Genomic DNA, 20,577 nt, shown 5'->3' with positions numbered 1-20,577 from the left:
TTTGTCACACTTAAATGTTTCAGATCATCAAACACATGTTAATTCTAATCAAAGATAACCTGAGTGAATACAAAATGCAGTTTATAAATGAAAACTTCATTTATTAATGGGGGAAAAAAGTTATCCAGACCTGTTTACTTTTTCACTTTCTGTGAGTGCTGTAGATGTGCACTCACCATGAGACGCTCAAAAAGCCCTAAAACTGTTAGATATAGTGTTGGAGGCTGGTTTTCAATGTAACCTGTATTTCAGTCTTTTCAGTGAAACCGTGCGAGAAGTCAGCAGTCTTCTATCAACAAGACAAATAGACAAGTTAGACGTAGCAGAGGTGACGGAGGACATCATTAAAGGACCTCTAAAGTTGGTCTTGGTTATATCACACTGCTGCTGTCTCACGTTTCACACTGGTGGGAGCAGCAGAGACAAAGGCGCCTGTAGCAGCAGGCAAACTCCTCTAGGTGTCACCACTGTGCCCTATGATGTCATTTCTTTCCCATGTCTGCTGTTTTTCTCTCGTTGTCCCCTCCTGACACTGCAGCTGCGCTGGATGATGGCACGTGAATGTGTTAGCGTGCATTTTAGCACAGTTAACAAAAACTTACAGGTGAAATGTGACACGTGAGAAATAAATAAATTATCAACATGTGAACAAAATGTGAGATTTGAGCTGCAACCTCGCAATGTAAAGATGGTTCAAACGCGGTGCATACAGATGTCACACACACACACACACACACACACACACACACACACACACACACACACAGAAAACACATACACAAGTCCTCTCCTGCTGTGTCTGTCAGTATGACCGCCTATCAGACACCCTTTCAGACGCCAGCCAGTTACCTAGCAACCCCTCTTCACTTCCATGGTGATGCTATTAAAAGCAACAACACACATTCACACGCACACGAAAAAAATGGACGATGAGCCTGAAAATGAAGTGAAGAGCAGAGAGAGTGGCGATAAAGTGACAGCAGAGAGGGTTCAACACGCTGAACATCACGTCTGGTTCTCCCACACACACGTCATCTGTCTTTTGTCTTGTTGTGATGAGACTCTCATGTTTGCCACCTTCTTTGTTTTTCCTCTCAACACATATTTTCACCATATTTCTTATTTTTTACGCCACAGTCCGCCCCTTCTCGTGTCCCTGCAGACATATTTCACGGGTAGTAGGTTGGGTCAGGTGGTGACAGTGTTGAGGGGAGGACAGAGAGCAAAAAGAGGCAGGCGTGGAGTGTGTGTGAGTGTGTTTTCTGTTCACTTTCAAAGTGAACAACTAACCAGATTGCCTGCCAGTTGGTGTGTCGTCAGATCTGCAGAAGGACTCACTTTATTATTTCAATTTTTTTTAAAACTGAATCTTCATCAGATCATTAAACCACTAATGAAGATTTATCCTGAACATATTAATAAAGAAAACTCAGTGCCCTCATGCCACCATTTCCTTCAGGATGCAATGGGATAGACTTCACTTCAGATGATGTAGTCTGATTCAAAGGTGGAAAATCCTGCAGAAATATTACTGTCCTCTACTGAAAAGCCCCCCCCCCCCCCCCCCCCCCCCAAAAAAAAGAAGAAAAAGAAAGAAACTAATAAAAGAACCTATTGATATCAGAGAACTACAACATACCAGCCTTGTCACATATCTACTGGGTAGGTTAGCTTCCCGTGGACCTCGATATGTTTTGTTGGTTGACAAAGCTTTAGAAGAAATCGAGCTAAGTCAGTTTAATTCTTATGTAGTGTGTGAAGCATTCCTGTGTCTGACTGGGGGGGCTGATGCTGTGGTTTGTTTTGTTTTGGGGTTTGAATATTTAGAGAATATACTTGATTTTGGGTTTCTGTTTAGGGTTCCTTGTTGCTCTAGTGTCTCGAAGGTCATGTTTTTTAATTTTAATTTTGAGCATTCGTTTTAGTTCTTATTGTACAGTTTGAGTTCTGGTCCTTGAATTGTGTGCACATGGTTTAGTTGCCTCAGTGTTTCCTTCTCTGTTACTCCCTCCGTCTCATCCTTCAGTGTTTATGTCCTCCAATATTGTCCCTGTCTTCAGTTTTGATCCTCTCCTCATCCTTCCCATCACCCTCGGGATAACCTTCATTTTCCTCTCTCTCTTTGCTTCCATCATGCTCTGTCACATCTTCTTACCATCTGCCACACAGACAGACCTCTACAAGAATGAAGCATGCCGGAGTGATATTAGCCTCTTACCCTGCTCACAGCCTCATGTTTTCAACACATCAGAGGTCAAAGCAGAGCCTAGGCGCACTCCATAATAATTTTAATCAAGGTAATTATTGTGATAATTATGAAAGCCTAAATAAATCGTCCATGCTTTTTTTTTTTAAACCAAACTGTAACACTACAATTGCAGCACCTCGGCTACAGTAAGTAGGCCTCATGCATTAGATTAAATTAGGTTTGAGAAATGTATAATGTTAGATTTAACAAGCATTTTTGGTAAATATGACTCACACTTTGCATCATGAGTCGGGTCAGTAGAATAAGTTATTTGTGCAGGTGAGTCAGAGTGTGGGGTGAACTAAACTGTGGCATCAGAGAGTCTCAGCAGCTTTTTTGAATAAGGGCTCTTCTTCTTCTTCTTCTTCTAGCTGGTCCCTTTAGGGGCTGCCCTGGTGGATCAGTTGCCTCCAATCTCACCTTATCCACAGCATCCTCCTCTGTCACACCACCCTCCTTCGCTGCATCCACAAATCTCTCAGTTTTCCTCCTGCCTGGCAGCTCCATCTTCAACATCCCTCCTCTGCATGTGTCCAAACCATGTCAGTCTCGTCTCTTTTACTTCATCTCCGCGCTGTTTGACCTGAGCTGTCCCACTGATGCACTCATTTCTAATCCTGCCACCACCTTCAAACGTACATCTGTCCTTCTATCCTATCCAGCATGCTGCTATCCTTCTGTCACAATCACCTTGATTACCTCTTTCATAGACTGTCCTTTGGCTTGGATGGTTGACTCCAGGTATTTAAACTCATTTACCTTTACTACCACTACTCCTTGCAGCTTCATTGTTACACCTGTCTCTCTCTCATTCTCACATGTTTTCTGTTTTGCTTCTACTGACTTTCACACCTCTTTTCTCCAGTGCATACCTACACCTCTCCAGACTCTCCTCCACCTGGTCCTTACTCTCACCCCAGATCACAATGTCATCTGTAAACATAATAGTCCATGGAGACTCCTGCCTGACTTCATCTGTCACCCTGTCCATCACCACTGTGAAGGCTCAGAGCTGATCCCTAATGGAAACCCACCTCCACCTTGAACCCATCTGTCACTCCTACCGCACACCTCACCACTGTCTTGTTGTCCTCATACATGTCCTACACCACCCTAATATATGTGTCTTCCATGTCTGACGACCTCACTATTACCACAGTTACTCTCTTGGCACACTATCATTTTTTTCTTTAGATCCAGAAAGGCACAAAGCATCTCCTTCTGATCTTCTTTATACTTTTAAATGCTTTTCTTCAACCTTACTAGACCTTATTTGTCATGAACTTCTCTTCAGCTCAGCTTCACGGTCTGTTTGTCTTCTGCGTCCACATGTTACTACACATGGCTACATTTCATTTACAAATTATTACCTTTTCCAGAGTCCTACCTGTGTAGTTTTATCTGAAATTAGATGAAGTCACAACCACACAACAGCAACATTCCTCTTTGTTTGAAACTTTATTCATAATCTTCATTTACCAATCAATAGTGCATTCCCAGGCTAGCAGTTCAGTAAAACCAGTGATGGAGGCCTGTTGGATGTCTGAAAGTTGAAAGGGGAAAAAGAGAAAGGCCTCTTGGCAGCGAGGAGAGACAAAAACACAGTTTTAGCCTGGACACCCCAGCCTTGTGTCCCTTCAGGTAGGATGGAGGCCTGCAGCTTTGAGAAGCAGCTCTGGTCCAAGTTCCTCAGAGTGTCATCCACGCCTGTGTTTACTGCTCGTCTCGCTGTTCAGAAACAGAATAGTTGGGTGAACCGTCAGTCAGACAGTCAAAGGGCGTTGCACATACTCCGAGCCGTTTCTGTATCCCTCGACTTGAAGGACATCAACAGAAATACCAATAAATACAGACACAGTCACAAAGCAGCTCAGTGAAGGAGCTGTAGTTAAATTCTCTTTTCTATCTCTTGCTTTTCTTTGCCGCTGATAAAGTAATTTAGTGAAGTAAAGCTTTTCACAACCATAAAACTTTCCATTTTTCTGTTTTTTTGTACATTTGTATCATATATTCACAAAAACTACTTTGACATTTGACAAACATTTACCTTAAATGACATCAAAGTAAAAATAGCCAAAATAAAGTAACACAGCCAGTATTTTTTTTTTCACTTTCCCGTCTCTCTTTTTTGTTGTGCTTTTTGTTAGTTTTCAAAGCTACACAGACGCAGAGATCCGCCGTCTCCGTCTCCATTTGCACAGACAGCATGTTGTCAGGTTATGCTTACGATAACAGCCTCCGAGTCAGCTTGGTCATTAATCAAGGAAACCAATCAGCTAGAAACAATCCTGTTTTATGTGCAGCTAGGAATCCCTAGACGGTCGTAGTACAGTAGTACAAGTTGAGCAAGAATGACTTAGCACTGCAAGACAAAAACAAGATGGAAGGGGGAGGGGGGGGGGGGGCTGGTGCCGTGGAGAGCGGACCACGGGAGGAGACCGATCCTCGAGGGGACCCCTGGGTGAGGGGACTCGGCCAAGGTAGTTATGGAGATGGCGCTTGCAGGTGCCGTTCCTTGCTGTTGTGGTGATTTATCTCCAAGAGAGAGCATAAAGGAGGAGCAAGGAAAGCTTCTGCATTCAGTGTTTTCATCCTAATTAACCCCAGAGCTGCACGACACCAATACAAATCAAATGTTTCACACTTTGCAGCAGCGTTGCTGATCGTGGCACTAATTCAGAGATGGAGTCTTAAACAGAACCTTAAACTTAATCAGACAATTTCCCACAACATGTGGACAAAAATATGTGGACAGCCTTGCATGTAAATGTTTATATTTTTTATAATTATGACATAAATCCTGCATCTATGTCGAAGTAGTGCTGTGCTCTGCTGCGAATTCTGGTATCGATCCGATACCAAGTAAATACAGGGCCAGTATTGCAGATACCAATACTGATATCGATCGTTTTAGCCTATAAAGGCAGCTTATTTGGGCTAAAGCGGTGTGTTGTGATTTATGAGATGGATCATTGTCACTTTGCAAATTCCAAACACATTTTAATGACCACTAAATCACCTTGCAGCCTTTCAGGTATTTTGAAACTGTGTTTGTTGGAGAGCTGGAATGTAAATGTGGTCGTCTCTAAAGCACTTTGGTTCAACTTCTGTTGTTTAAATGTGCTTCAGGCTGTAAATAAAATAGATGTGATAGTCAGCACGAAAAGGCTCAGACATTTTTTATAGTGCATGTTTAAGGTGTATGTTTTAATCTCCCAAAAAATAATTATTTGTTAGGCTATTTACTGAAAAGGAGAGAAACAAAGTATCGATCCTTTACCAATAACAGCACTGGTATCAATACTTGGATTCATCCGCTCACCTTTGTGTCTATGTGCTTTCTATCTAACATTCACACGCTGATGTGCACACTAGAGAGCAACTTGGAATTTGGCGTGCTGACTAGAGTAGGCAGAGATTGAACCACTAATTTTTCAATTAGTGAATGACCTGTTCTACCTCTTGAGCCACAGCCATGTTTATGCTTATGTGATCACTTTTGCCTGCGTTCCTCAGAGAGGTTTATATTGTGCACGTCTGATTGGCTTTTTCATGATCTGGTGCACGCTGCTGCTACATTTCTTATTCTACAGCTTGCACAACAATGCAGACCGAGACCTCGCTTTCATCCAACGCCTCGTCGGCTGTGAGCCAGGCCTTGTCGTCGCCCAACATCATTAATGATCTCGTGGCTGAATGGGAGCAAACTCAGGCTGCAGATTAATGCTCAGGTGTCCACACACTTTTTCTAAGTGCAGTGTATGATGATAAATAAGCTCAAAACTTGCTTTTTGCTGCCAATTTAGAGGTGCAGCTGCTTTAGTGGGGCTGATGATGGCCTACTTCTCCCTCCACCGGAGCCTCTCAGTTTCATGCCGGTCTCTCCAGCGCGTGGTGCCGTCTCTCCAGAGTCCCATTGACACACTTAGGTCCCTATTTACCTCATAGCAGGTCAATGAAATAAACGGGGAAGGGGGGGGGGGGGGGGGCTCACCCAACGCCGTTATTTGACTTGATTTCCTCCTCAGCCTCTTAAGCAGTGGACTAATCAGTTATTTTAGTCGAGGCAGAAGGTGACCCTAATTTTGAAGAAGTATTTCATACCTATTCTGCTGCTGTGATCACAGTCTGTCGCCACCTTCTGTGTTTATAAAGGGCAGAATGGATAAAACAGAGGTATACGCAAACAGTTGAGTGGCAGCATGCCATGACAGAAAGCAATAGAGCAGATATAATCCCAATCCCAAAACATCTGAAGCAACGCTCTGGAGCCGCATGTTACATGCAGGAGGTGGGCTTGCACATGATAAGGAGGAAACTGGGTTTTCACGGGATATTTTAGGTCATGCTCTCACAAAAGATCAATCCAGCCTTCTGCAGAACAGAGCAGGCAGATTTAAGCCTGTGGTAAAGCTATTATAAAAAGCCACATATCAATGATTCAGCTTCACACGTCACAAGATAAGTTTGACAGCTTGTAATGGATATCCACAAACCAGATCGTCTGCAATGCTAATGTTGTGTGTTATCTGCCCGGCACAGGTGTTTTAATCTATCAACATACAGTAAACTGTAAGCAGGAGAAATCTCAAATGACTCACTCTAGGTGAAGTGCTCCAAGACGGCAGTCTGCACCATCAGGCCAGATGTGTGTGTGTGTGTGTGTGTGTGTGTGTGTGTGTGTGTGTGTGTGTGTGCGTTTTCCCTGCACTAACGCTGCCCAGAGTCTCCGTGGTGGTTTATGGATGTCTGGGAAGCCTCAGCATTAGTGATAAAAGGATAAAAGTGTCTCTCTCTCTCTCTCTCTCTGAAAAAAATTTCTCGTGGATCTCCATCTAGCCAGCGGCAGCTGATGGAAGTCTGATCTCACTGGCTATTTTCCGTTGTGACATCATTAACAGGAGAACAGAGGATGGTGGAATTGATGAGAAGGAGCGAGGGAGCGAGGGAGGGGCTTCGACAGTCTCAACAACAGTAACACGACACACGACCCAGGAGGGGGTTCGGACAACAGATTCAAGACACACCAGTTTGCACGAAAGTACATCAGGCAACGGAATGAACCGCTTGGAGAATTTAGGCTCTTTGCTGCACACACAGATGCTATTAACCACCGATTGTTCACTACTGAGTATGACAGCAAATTAAAAAAGCCTAATACGGGGTTTTAAACACTTGAATTAGCCCTTAAATTCAAAAAACAGTCAAGAAACTGAGATAGAAGGGATCTAGGAAAGAAAAATCCAGACAGAAAAGTGATAGATTAAGCACGGAGGCAGGCTTTTTTTTTCTACTTGTTATATTAGTCCATCTCAGAGTCTGGGTAAGTGGCCTGAGTGAGACCTGGTGGGTTAGGATGTACAATCAAATCGGGATGTGGTCTTGGCATGTGTCTCATACACATATACACCGCCTCACCGCACCCATTTTTATTCTCCAAACCTGTTTCACACACTTCCACACGCATCCCTGCCCTCCTCCCGGTGTGGTCGAGCTTCCCGAGACCCCCCAAATTCTCCTCGAGAGTTCAGAATAAAACGGAGAGAAAAAGAGAGCGCGAGAGAGCAGAAACAAAATGCTTTCCATGTTTTTTAAACATCTGCTGAATCACGCAGATGTCTGTCTGTCATGTGTATGGGCTGAAGCTTCGTTTTGACTCCACCACAATGATGGGTTTGTATGAGTATATATTACAGCTTCTTCCATGTATTTTCATGATATTTCTTTTTTTTTTTAAAGTTTCCTTGCTGACTGCGTCGAGGGAGAGGAACCACAGCACCTGAGGGAGAAAGAGGGAGAAGAAGAGGGAGAGGAAGAAGGAAGAGGGTGGGTCGCAGACAGCGCTTGATATGTGTTTGTCTGTAACAGGCAGGTGATTGCGTCTCTTCTGACAGGGCTGCCATCAGGAGGAGTCAACAGGGGAGGAAGAGAAAGTGGAGAGTGGGAGGTACAACTTGTAGGATGAAAGGTCAGAGGGTTCAGGAGGGGGGAAAGGTCGAAGGTTAGCCCTGGGTCTCCTTGCCGCTGTCTCGTTCCCGTTGTCCACTCTTGCTCATCTTCATCTCTGTCAGCTGGATGTATCGGAGCACGTTGGTGTCTGCAGAGAGAAAATGGGACGACAGGTCATCGGTGGATGCTCTGAGCACTGGCAGCAGAGCAGTCGGTTGCCCCTTTCTTACTTAAGTTTAGCAAACTGAGTAAAAGACGTGCTACAGCAGAAAGGTAAACAATGTAGAGAAAAGAGCTACAGGCTTTTACTTTAGTCAGCTGTAACTGCTCATCGATGACGAGAAAGAACCCTGACCTCTCACCTTTTGACACTTTCCTATTGGATAAAGTTCTCCAAACAATTCAAGTTTATCCAGATTTGACCTTCAACCTTTTGTCATTTTGTCATATGAGACATTTGGCTCAAACTTGGTCATGATTATCATTTTAGGTCAGAGTTCTCAAATTGTTGGTAATCCCAGATTTACAAGGTGAATTGAAAACTTTCGTGTTCCTGGAATATATCGATTGAGCAAAGGCATTAAAAAGGCTGTTTCCCAAAGTGAAAACGATCTATTTCCTCCTATTTTAGAAAAATATCCTTCCAAATGTATCCACAGCAAAAATTCATACAAAAATCTACTAGAGCTCCTAATGCCACGTGTCCTACAGCTGGCACGTAATGAACACAGGGGTGCACACCTGCATGTGCACACTCACTCTTTGATATTAAAAAAAAGGAGCTGCATTTGCTGCCAAGCATGTTGCCTCTGTTGCATGTGCTTCTCATACTATGATTTAGTCAAGAAAGTGGCCCCTCTAGCATTTTCCTGAGACGGCATATTTGCTTAATTCTTTTTTTCTTTTTTTCTTTTTTTTTTGTGTCCTGTTTGGATCTTTAGCCATCAGAATTGTTGTCTTAAGGCCAAGAAAGATGCCAAGCGGATATTTACTTAATTCTTACCGTCTCTGGTTACATTTTTCGGGTTTTATTCTTGGTTAATATGTTTTCTGGTATCTGAAGATCAGAGTCTTGTGTTGGCTTTTATCATTATCATAACACATGCTAGTTTTGGTTTGTAGCTTCCCCCCCCCCCTGTTTTGTTTTGATAGTGGTCTCTTGTGTTTCCATCCTCCTTCTGAAGTACTGTGGATTTAGTTTGAGTCTCCTTTTCATGGCCCTTGTTATTTTGAACACTACCATCAGCAGCAGCCAAAAAAAAGCTGTGAGTCTCCATTTGGGTTTGCTGTGCTGTCCACATGTACATGAGTATTTCTGGAAAACCTATAGAGTCAGGGGAGTGGAAGATTTTCAAATGTGGACAAAGAAAAAGATTTCTTTTAATATCAAAGGTGTGAGACTTCACCTACTTTTCTGATGTCAGACTGTGGGTTGCAATGTCTGTGGACCTACTTTTGTCATGATTCATGTGAAGAAAGATATTTTTCAAAATGAAATATGTACGTGTGGACGAAGCCTGTGAACATCTGCACATGTGTCTTTGCTGTTTAGACTGGTTTCCTGTGGCTTTTGCATCTGGATCCTAAACATTAGACATAAAATGTATTCATAAAACAAATCTGCCCCTCTTGCCTTTCAAATAAACAGACTATAAAACACAATGTGCTGCTTACACATATCACTTATGTACTTTACTTAATTCATTTACACTAAAGTAATTTAATACTGGCCGTCTGCAGTATAATTTATCATGAAAGCATACTGATGTAAAATATGGAGCAGTTTTAATACAAGTGTAGCTGTGCTTTTGAACTTTTTGGAAATGTGCATAGTCAAAGCAAACATGCAAAACAGGAAGTCTTTTAAAGTCTGTACAGTAATACAGGTTTTAGAAACACAGAGAGCATCTTTTTAGTTTCTGCTCAGCACTCTCGGAACAAAAGGCTTTAGTTATCACTCACTTTGTAACATAACAAATAAAATCTAGCAGGAGAACTGTACCAATTATGCTTTTTGATTTTTCCTGTCATAAATGTTGACGCTAATATTAAACATGCCTCAAGTTTCAGATCATGAGACAACTGGATGACCTGATAAGCTGCACTATGGTCAGAGTACATCAATTTAAATATGGAGCTACAGGTGAGCACATTGTTTCACCATCAGAGAAGATCTTGTACCTCAAGGCTGCTTTGTAAATGTATAAATACACTGGGTCATTCTCACCTGTGGGTTCGCGGTTTTTGGCGTCACGCAGGTAGCGTAGGGCACATTCGTAATCACCCAGGTGATAGAAGGCGATGCCGGCTCGGTACATGGCCTTGAAGTGGTCTCTCTGGTGGCTCAGGACCTTCAGACAGTACTCCTTCACTCTCTCATAGTTTACCAGCTCGGACTGCAACAGACAAGCTGTGAGGAGGAAGACAGGAACTAGTTAGTGGTTCATAAACATTTTCTGCCTTAGTTTGTCCAACCAAACACATTTTGTCTCGTTTAGAGAAGATTAAACCACATGTGTGTCCCCCGAGTGAAAAAGAAAGACGGGGAGATTTTGCTGACATCTTACTCTGTTCCTTTTAATAGAGCCACAATGAAATTTATCCTGCACACTGCTTCCTCGGGGCGGACTATAAATAGCCGGTTCTAATGTCTCACAGTGTAGAGAAGACACAAAAAGTCGTCCAAGCAGTTTGAGCCCTGGGGCAGGAGAGCAGCATCGCTGAGCTCGACATGCAAAATACAAGAACATGGGGGAAAAAATGCACTGATCGCCACGAGGAAGCTTTCGACTTGTTCCTTTAACTTTTTAGGTGGTTTCTAAATCTTGAGGGCTGCAGGAAAACAAAAGAAGGGCAGAAAGTGAGTGCATTAAAGTCAGCAAGCTGAAAACAGCAGTAAAGTGGAACGCTTGAGAAAAGGACTATAGTAATCTATCCCACAGATTGCAACAGCAATTCTCTGCAGCTCTGAGATCAGAATAACATCATTAGCAAAGACACACGGACAAAAATCACACACATATACACACACAGCTTTTAGTCCACCAAAGCTTTTAAACGCCTGCTGATTGCTCAGATATCTGATCACTCAAACAATTCCTCTGGTGGTCACAACCACTCGCGGTTTCACTTCCTCCCTCCCCCCCCACCCCATCACTCCTTCCCTCTCTGCCAGTGTCTTAATCTATCTGATGATAGATCAAAAGTGATTTCCTTCTGTCTCTCGTTGTGCTTCCACAGTCATATCTGCCTCAGCACTCCCTCCCTGATCCAGCTCCTTTTTAACCTCCCCATCCTGCCCCTTTCCTCCGAGCCCTTGACACGCAGACAGCTCTGTGAATAACATGAGTCATGGACTGTTAGCCGGGAGGCAGGGTGAGTCAGGAGTAAGTGATGGAGAGAGAGGGGAGGAAGAGATGATGCATGAGTAGGAAAGGTGAGGCCTATGGGAGTCATAGGGCGAGGATTAGGAGGGGGAGCGTGTTAAAAGCAGCCAGTGGCCCTTAAACTACTATTTGTGTGTGAGACAAAAAGCTGAAGCCGCAGGGTCTGAGGGTTTTGTGAAATGTGTGGCACTAATGGAAATCCGTCATTTACACACACACACACACACACACACACACACACACACACACACACACACACACACACACACACACACACACACACACACACACACGTCACCCATCACCAACACAAATTGCAAAACACTAAATAATTCATTGTGGATATCAGGGGACGAACAAATTCAATAACAATCGATTTGTTTTTGGTATTTAGTGGTTGAATTTGCACGTGTCTGGTAGGTGCTTTGCAGGCTTCTCCAACCTTAAAGGAAATCCGTTTTAACCCCAACACAAAAACTGAAAAGAAAAATAGCAATTCGAATAGGTTCATCAACTGCTACTACAAGTAGATCAAACATAAATGACATCAAAGCATTTTGCTTCCTTTTATCCCTGTCCAATGGCATCCTGTTATTTGGAGTTTTATTTAATCAAGGCTCAAGAAAGTCACTTGGATGCAGCCACCATGCTGCAGACTGTCTGAAGACTGAAGAAGTCACTTGGATGAGTGACGAAACGTTTCTCCCACTGAAAACGCTGCATCCAGATGAACAGAATCAACTTTTGGGGAACAGGAAAATGTATTTCTGTATTAAAAATGGTAGTGCAGGCTCACTGACCATGATTACCTTCACATGTAGTCACAACCCCAGGCCCAGTGTAACACACAGATCCTTGTCATTCAGATGTATAAAATCAATCCAAGTATATTCTTTCTTTCTTCAACACAGCAAATAGCAGACGTTTTAACTTGTCGTAAGAACACTTTAAATATTAACCTCCCAGGACCTGCCGTCCACATATGTGGACATCACATTTTGGGTTGTCTAGACCAAACTACAAAATTTTGCCCTACAAGGGCCTGATATCCACTTACAAAGACATCACACTGCCACTGTTGTATCAAAATTTAAAGTGAATGTCCTCATAGGGAGATCAGATTTTTCTCAGAAACAAAAATTAGGTTAAAAAAAATCTGATAATTCTTTGTTTTTATACATCGTCATCAGCCCAAATAGCAAAGAGAAATTAAAAATGCATGCAATGAACGAGTTTGGGTCTTAGGAGGTTAAGGAATTTAATAGAGGATACACTAGAGCTTCCTTTAAAATGAGATATTTTTAATGGAGCAAACTATAACACACAGTTTTAGTTTAATCTTTCTTTATCAAATTTTGTGTTTGTTCAGTAATTGTGTTGGGATTTTTATTTGGGTTTAGCTTATGCTTACCTCCCTTACACCATCTTGTTTAATCTTGTCTTCATCAGTGTTAATCATTTCCTGTGCAGTTACTTCCTGTTTTATTTTGACAGTAATAAAGGTCTCCTGAAGGTTGTATTTGTCATGGTCCTGGGCCGTGTTGGCCCAGTATTCTTAGTTCTCTTGTATTTTTGTATTCAGTTCCCTGTTTAGGTTCTGTTTCCTGAGTTGCCCTGTTATGTGGTTCCCTGTGTGCTTTCCCTTTGTGACTCTCACCCCCTGTGTGCCCCTCTATGTATTCATGAGCCCTTGTCCCCTTTCGTGTTTTATTCCATGTTTTCCCCAGCCTGTTATGTCTGTGTTCTCCCCGTGCTCTCTCCTCCTGTCTGAACCTCTGTACTTCCTGTTTTACTTTGACAGTCTCTCGTCAGTATGCGTCATGTTGTGTTCACTCCTGCCCTGTCTCGTTATGATTATCTGTGTCAGCTGTGTTCCCCGTGTGCTCCCACTTCCCTCGTTAACCCTCTGTGTATTTATGTCTGCGTCTCCCTCAGTTCTGTGTCGTAGTCTCCCTCATAGCTGCGTGGATTTCCCTGTGTCTCTCTGCAAGTATTAGTTATTGTTCCCGGTTTAAGTTTTGTATTTCTTGTGATCTGCCTTCCAGCATTAAAGCTGTGATTTTGAGTTTATCCCCTGAGTCCGTGAGTTTGCATTTTGGGTCCTCATCCTGCCTGCCACACAGCTATCATGACAGTATTTCATTTTACGTCCTTTGTATCACTTGTCATGATTAGTTTCAGCTTTCTTGTTCCCCATCTGTTTTCGATTCCCTTGATTACCCTCAGTGTGTCTGTGTGTCCGTGCATCGTCCGAAACCCCGTCTTTGTCAGAGAGTTCAACTTTTTTTTTCTTTTGGCAAGTTTTGGATTCTGATCGATATCTTTGTTCCATGAAATAACATTTTTATTCACCAAGTCCTTCATTTCTTTCTTATCTTCCAGCTTTATGATCATTTACTTTACAGTTCCAACCTCTGTTAAAGGGATTTTTTTCCCTGGTGGTTCTCATTTTTGCATGAAACTCATTACAATCACATCTGGGGCAACATGCACATTGTGTGGGTCCGTCTTCTGGACATTATGCCCCTGATTTAATCCTGGTTCTCTGTTTAGTTCATTATTTTGTAGTTTAGGTTTTTGTTTATTACAAACTATTATGAGCCTTTAGTTCTTGTTATACTTTTGTTTATGTTTGCATTTGTAGAGTTATTAGTCTCCTCTTCTGTTAAATCTTTTATTCACTTATTTTTGCTCTGTCTTTGTGTTTAGTTTTACTTCCCTCCTGTGTCACTGTCTCCAACTACATCATTACACTCTCCAGTATCTATTTTTTTCCTCTCTCCTGATTAGCCAATAAATAGTATTTTGATTTTATTTCTTTGGTTGCAGTTTGCCCTTTGAATGATTCAGCTTGCTCCCCTCCCACCCTCTTCTGTGTGATTCCCCTTCCTACATTTAAGTCCTTATTTCATGCACCACATCACATTTTCAAGACAGACACCTTTCTTTCACCTCATGACATTGAATTCGACACCACCATTTGCCAATTTTATTTGCTTTCATGTAACAAGGAAGTGAAAATCTTGGACCCACACAAGCACATTAACCTAGCTTGTCTTTCAGTGATGGGAACACTTAGGCAAGCAATGGGGAGAACATGCAACCACCACACGGCAGAGCTCAGGAGCCTCTTACTGTGAGGCAACAGTGCTAACCAGTGAGCCACCATGCTGCGCTGATGAGCTCACGTATCACACATGCATCCTGGCATTTTTTTACAAGAATTCAAGCTTTGTTATGCACAGCTGCTGCAGAAACCTGAAGATACTCCAGCTGGAAGAGTGTCAACATCCTGCACATTAGAAATGAATGGTGATGATAGACTAGGGTTCATATTAATGCCACATATAAATATTTTACTGAGCTGAAAATTCAGGAATTGTTTTTTTAGTCCCACCAGCACTAATACTTTTTTTTCGAGGTTCTTTTTCGTGGACGAGGTTCTTTTACAGCGTGAATGTGATCTTATGTCGATTTGACCCAACTACCATGTGTACGTTGCAAGTTTGAGATGAACACTTTCCCCTAGGCACATATGCTTTTCATTCTTGCATGCAAAGTACAGTAGATGTGCAAATGTCTGTACGGGTTAGCAACTAGCCATGAAATGAATAGAAAATCTCCAATAGCTCATCTTCCTGTTTTTACTGTTGGTCCTGCCCCAAACACATCTGGCCAATAAGTGGACTGAACACTCTAATGGGGCTTATAGTGATGCATTTTGGTCAACACGGATCTACAAGCTTACAAACTCATTAGCAAACTCTTTTGGACCAGCATAAACAAACTATAGCTGTAAAAACAAAACCCACCCTCAGACAACCTGGTGGCACATGTAGATCCTGGGTGGGTTTTGCAGTTTTCCAGCTGTCAGCCAGCTGCTTGAGTTGTATTTCCTGAATAAAAGCCGATATATACATGAGATAAAGTGTAATAATTATCCATGATTAGACACACTCGCGTTTACACACACCTTAATAAGAAAAAACCCCCAGAAGAACAACCCTCTTCTTCTCACTAAGACTCATGACTCAGCTTAGAGCAGGGCAGTGAGGTCGAAGCCGTTGATCATAAGTCAGCTCAGCTTGTTACAGTGACGGTCACCTTAGACGCCCTCCACCTCTCCTGCACACCTTTCCAGATGCTCCACCCCTCTGTTTGTTTTTACAACTGTTCGGCTACAGCAAGACTACTCTCATCCCTCCACCATCCATCCATCACTGCCCTGCAGCTGTGGGCATGAGCTGAGCTTTCAGGGGGATTCAGTTACAGTCCATAATAGCTTAATGGGTGACGCAGTTAGAGTTCACAGGCACTGACACCCTCAGATACACAATCTACACATTTCCAGTGCATGGAGCATTTACAAATGGCACAAACACACAATGAAGAGAGTGCAGAAGTGGGTGTGAACAGGAGGGTGATTTAAACTTGAAGACACAGCTAACACAAAAACAGACTCATCAGCACAAAATTTCAAATGACACAGGTCAAGAGAAAGATACATGACTGTACAAATACACACAGACACACAAAAGCAGCGTGCATAAGTGATGACTGGCCGGCCGCACCCTACTGGCCCATTAGACAGATGGATAGCATGCCAAAGGAAATGTAGAGTGTGGTGAGATGCATTAAGGGTGTGATAATGACGGGATCATTGGAGAAGGCTGGGCAGAGGCACAGACAGACATGAAGCCTGATAAATCACTGGAGCCGAGGTGTCCCCATCTCTAAAAAGGGTGCGATAGCCTGTGCGGCGATTACACAGCACTTCCCACAAATACATGAAACAGGTAGTGGAGTGAATAACAACAGAATATGTCTTCAGAGTGGATTTTTTTGCATGACTGAAAGGCCGATGTGCTCAGGCAGGTGATGTAGGTAGGAGTAGTACAAAGACTGAAATACCCGATGCTCCACTTAAAAACCTGGGATCAACGGGAAAGTCCGGCGATATCAGGTAGGTGACAAGTTAGAGGAAAAACCCAAAGCCTTGACTCTGACAGGAAAATGGGCCTAATGGCTCGGTCATACTTTGGGGATCACGACAAGAGTGATTGCATTTACGCTGTGATGAGACATTTCTACCCTGATGGGAACGGCCTCTTCTGAGAGGGTTAAGGGCAAAAGGCTTTGATGACAATGAAAGCATGTGAATCACATGCTGTGACCTTTGCAGTCAACAGATCTCAACCCATCTGAAGATCTGTGAGAGATTTTGAACCCCTTCCATCATTCAAACAACTTTAATTAGAGTACATCCCTCCAGTAGAGCAAATTTCACTGAAATGATTCTGAACCTGTTTGTCCACAGTGAATGATTTTGCACTCACAGTTTCTGTTATAATTTCCTGTTTTTTCCTGGAGTTCTTGGGCTCGTTACACTCTTGTTAGCTCTGTGATTGTTTGTCCCCATTAATGTTTCTCGTGTTTAATCTGCCTCACCTTACCAGTACTCTTTTGCCTTAAGACCTGCCTTAATTTTTTCATGGCATAGAGTCAACAAGGTGCTGGAAACATTGCTCAGATATTTTGGTCCATATTGACAAGATAGCATCACACAGCTGTAGTAGATTTGTTTGAATTTCCTGTTCCATCCCAGAGGTTTTCCACTGGACTGAGATCTGGTGATTGTGGAGACCATTTGAGTACTGTGAACTCACTGCACACAAAAAGGGCTGGATATGGTCAGCTACAATACTCAAGTCAGTTGTGGCATTTAAATTATGCTCAGTAGGTACTAAGGAGACCAAAGTGTGCCAAAAAAATAATAAATCCCCTACACCGTTACACCGGCAGCAGCCTGAACCACAAGGCAGCCATGCTTTCATGTCATTTACTCCAAATTCTCACTCGACCAACTGAATTAGAGCAGGAAATGTTTCCCAATCTTAATCAAATGTCCAATTTTGTCTAGTTCCTTTGTCTTAGCTGACAGGTGTAGTCCTCTGCTGGTGTAGTCCATCTCCTTTGATATTTGACATGCTGTGCATTCAGAGATGGTCTTCAGGATACCATGGTTGTAACCAGTGGTCATTTGAATTGCTGTTGCCTTCCTGTCATCTTAAAGAAGTCTTTTCCTCTGACCTCCGATATCAACAAAGCATTTTCTCTCAGTGAACTACCGCTCACTGGATATTATCTCTTTTTCTGACCATCCTCTGTAAACTCTAAAGATGGTTGTGTGGGAAAATCCCATAAGATCAGCAGTTTCTGAAATACTCAGACCAGCCTGTCTGACATCAACAACCACGTCATGTTCAAGGTCACTTAAATCACCTTTTGCCTCATTCTCATGCTCAGTTTCACCTTCAGCAGGTTGTCTCGACCTTCTCTCTATGCATAAATACGCTGGTTTGCTGCCATGTCATCAGGTCCAGGATTCCTCATTTTTCTTGTGTTTTCCTTGTGTGTGAGCTTCTGGGCTGTTTAATGGACTTTGCCTTTTTGCCCTCACCTCAGCTGCACTGTTTGCCATGATGACTCATCTTCTGTGTACAACTGCCACACGTTTTAGTTTAAAGACGTTTTGCACTCCCTGGTTCTTGCATTTGGGTCTTCTTCCCTAAATTTGAGCAGTATTGATTTCTCATTGTTTTCTCTTCATTGACAATTAAGTGTTAACTGAACATAAACAGATTACCATTAGACATACAGAACAATAGCAAACAACTATTTTCATAATAGCTCCTTTTTTAAAAATGTGTTTTTAAGTTCATCTTCAGGCTCCTGCTTTTTAAACAAATTCTTAGGTTTTGAACTTGTAAAAGTCTCAGCTCAAATGTCAATGAGAAGGATACTGCACAGCTTACGGCTGAACTTTGACCTCTATAATCCTCTCTGGACATTTGAGACCAGATAAAAATGAATACCAGTGGTACAAAGAAGCCAGACAAATTGGTCTTAATGAGAGGCCATTTGTCAAAAGAAGGAGCCATGGCTGCTTCAGTGTTGTGAGTATAATATCTTTTTCCTTCTCGAGGAATCTTTTAGATATTAAAGTGACAGAAATAGACAAAAAAGAAAAAAATTAAAAATTGGGTGGCGGGAAAAAAGTGAACAAAAAGAAAAATTGTGCTTGATTTGAACTTCTAAAGAGCAACAGGTGCAAAGCAGCTGTCAAGTGCGAGAGTGTGAAAGCGTGCGCGTGTGTCTTGATGCGACCGTGCGAGTGCGTTTCTGTCACTTGAATGTGGAATCAGAGGTGTGGTGAGTGGGAGTGGTTAACACATGCTCAGGAACCCCGCTGGTTTGCCTGAAGCATCGTGTCAGAAAAAAAACACAGCGCCTGCACAGAGACGCGCTTTCATTTAGCAGACAGAGCGTCGAAGCCTGGGAGGAATAAAAGGAAAAACAGAGAGAGAAAGGGAGAGAAAAGACATGCAGATGAAATAAGATGAAAGGGAGACGGAGGGGTGAGGGAGGACAGAGATGGAGACGGCACAGACGAAACAAAATCCAGAAGCAGCCCAGGGAAAACGACGATCCTGTGTGAGAGGTACAGAGGACAAGAGGGGAGTGTGAAAGTCCCTTTTTCCTCTTTTGTCAATACATTTTGTTAAATTCCGCTCTCCCGCGAAGATGCTTTCCTTTCCTTCTTGCTGTTACTTCATTTTCCCTCTGGACCCACGTCCCTCTCCTCTCCTGTCCCTCTCCATCACTCCAGGCACGACTCCACGGTTCAGCTAATTTAAAGCCACTAGTGGCCCTGGTGATTAGTCTGCTGTCCATCACCTTGTAATTAGTTCTGCGGGAAGATAATGGCAGATGGAGAGACCCATCACTCAGACACACACACACAGACTCTCATTTCCTCAGATAGCTCCACAGCAGCCTCCATCTTTGATCCTCCTCCCATTTGTTCCTCACCTCAGAGCAAAAGCCTGCTCTCACCTTTCACTGCACCGTGCTCTCTCCCCTCCACAAATGCCACACTGCTGCTGCACATTTATTCAGAGAGACAAATGAACCGTGCACAGTCATTACCCTGAAATTACCTCACGGTTACATTGTGGAGCAAAATCCGATCCTACGTGTCTGACGTCATGGCTCTCGGACAGAGTAGCCGGCCGGTCTCTCCGGGCTCCCGCTAAGAATAGCTCCACCCAGAGCGCTTCTGCGAATGGCTTTTTGCTGTTATCGAGAGGGACAGGAGTAGAGTTCTTCGCTCTGTTTACCACAAGGGCACGTTTGCACTGACATGACACAGCATTGACTCCACTCCGCCACCACCTGCATTATCGTCTCTTTTTAGCCCCATTTTGACCTCTTTTCATATCCTGAAACTCCCTCTCTCTCTCTTTTTTTAGTTTTTCTTAAATAAGATGTTTCACTGTTGCAGTGGTTGTAATTTTATGGATTATCGGGAAGATACACAATTAACTCTTCCTTTGTTGTGCAAAATTGTATTGTACTTTTCTTTTTATCCAACTTTCTGCCCTGCTTGTTGTGTTGTAATAGGAAATATCTCAAATAAATGAAGTAGAAAATGATGCTTTTCCTATATTCATCAAATACCTCCCACCTGACCATTTCAGGTTTCAAGTGGGGAAAGACACACTTCTTCTAATAATTGTCCACAATTTCAGGTCCCTGTTGTCATTAGTTTTCCCAAAAGAAGGAACACTTTAAAATCCCATTATCTAAAAAAACATTTGAGCTAGAGCCTTCAGATTTTTAGTATAAGTATCTGGTACTATGGATCGACTATCAGGAGTATAGCTCTCTGGGGACATCCTAGGCCCTCCAAGGTTTGGAGGCCTATCTCCCCCCACCACCACTTCCCCTGCCAGTGGCGGACTCCCTCAGACATCGGTGCGTTGGAGGTTCTTTGTGTCCGGGGATGGGCGTCCAGGTACACACCGGCTCACTCCTTGGCGGCCGCTTATCGGGGCCTGGAGCCTGGGGCTTGCTCGGGCCACTTCGGAGGTGGGGTGCCCCCGGCCTCTCGGCCTGGGGCTCGGTCACTCAGGCACGGCTGGCTGCCGGCGG

General features: G+C 43.1%; 1 protein-coding gene across 1 annotated transcript in view; it reads right to left on the bottom strand.

Moving 5' to 3' along the window:
- Positions 1–8,250: 8,250 nt before the first annotated feature.
- Positions 8,251–20,577, bottom strand: part of ttc9b (tetratricopeptide repeat domain 9B) — a 34,400-nt gene continuing 22,073 nt past the window's right edge. The window contains exons 2-3 of the mRNA XM_085370957.1: positions 10,425–10,607; positions 8,251–8,345 (exon numbers count right to left, since the gene is read on the bottom strand). Of these exons, the coding sequence (XP_085227083.1) occupies positions 8,251–8,345; positions 10,425–10,607 (278 nt within the window). The remainder of the gene's footprint in view (positions 8,346–10,424; positions 10,608–20,577) is intronic.

Source organism: Diplotaxodon limnothrissa, linkage group LG14 (assembly GCF_057381915.1).
Source record: "Diplotaxodon limnothrissa isolate DT_005_m linkage group LG14, D_limnothrissa_male_GT1.1, whole genome shotgun sequence".
NCBI classification, from domain to species: domain Eukaryota; kingdom Metazoa; phylum Chordata; class Actinopteri; order Cichliformes; family Cichlidae; genus Diplotaxodon; species Diplotaxodon limnothrissa.
This window is presented reverse-complemented; position numbering and strand designations above follow the sequence as displayed.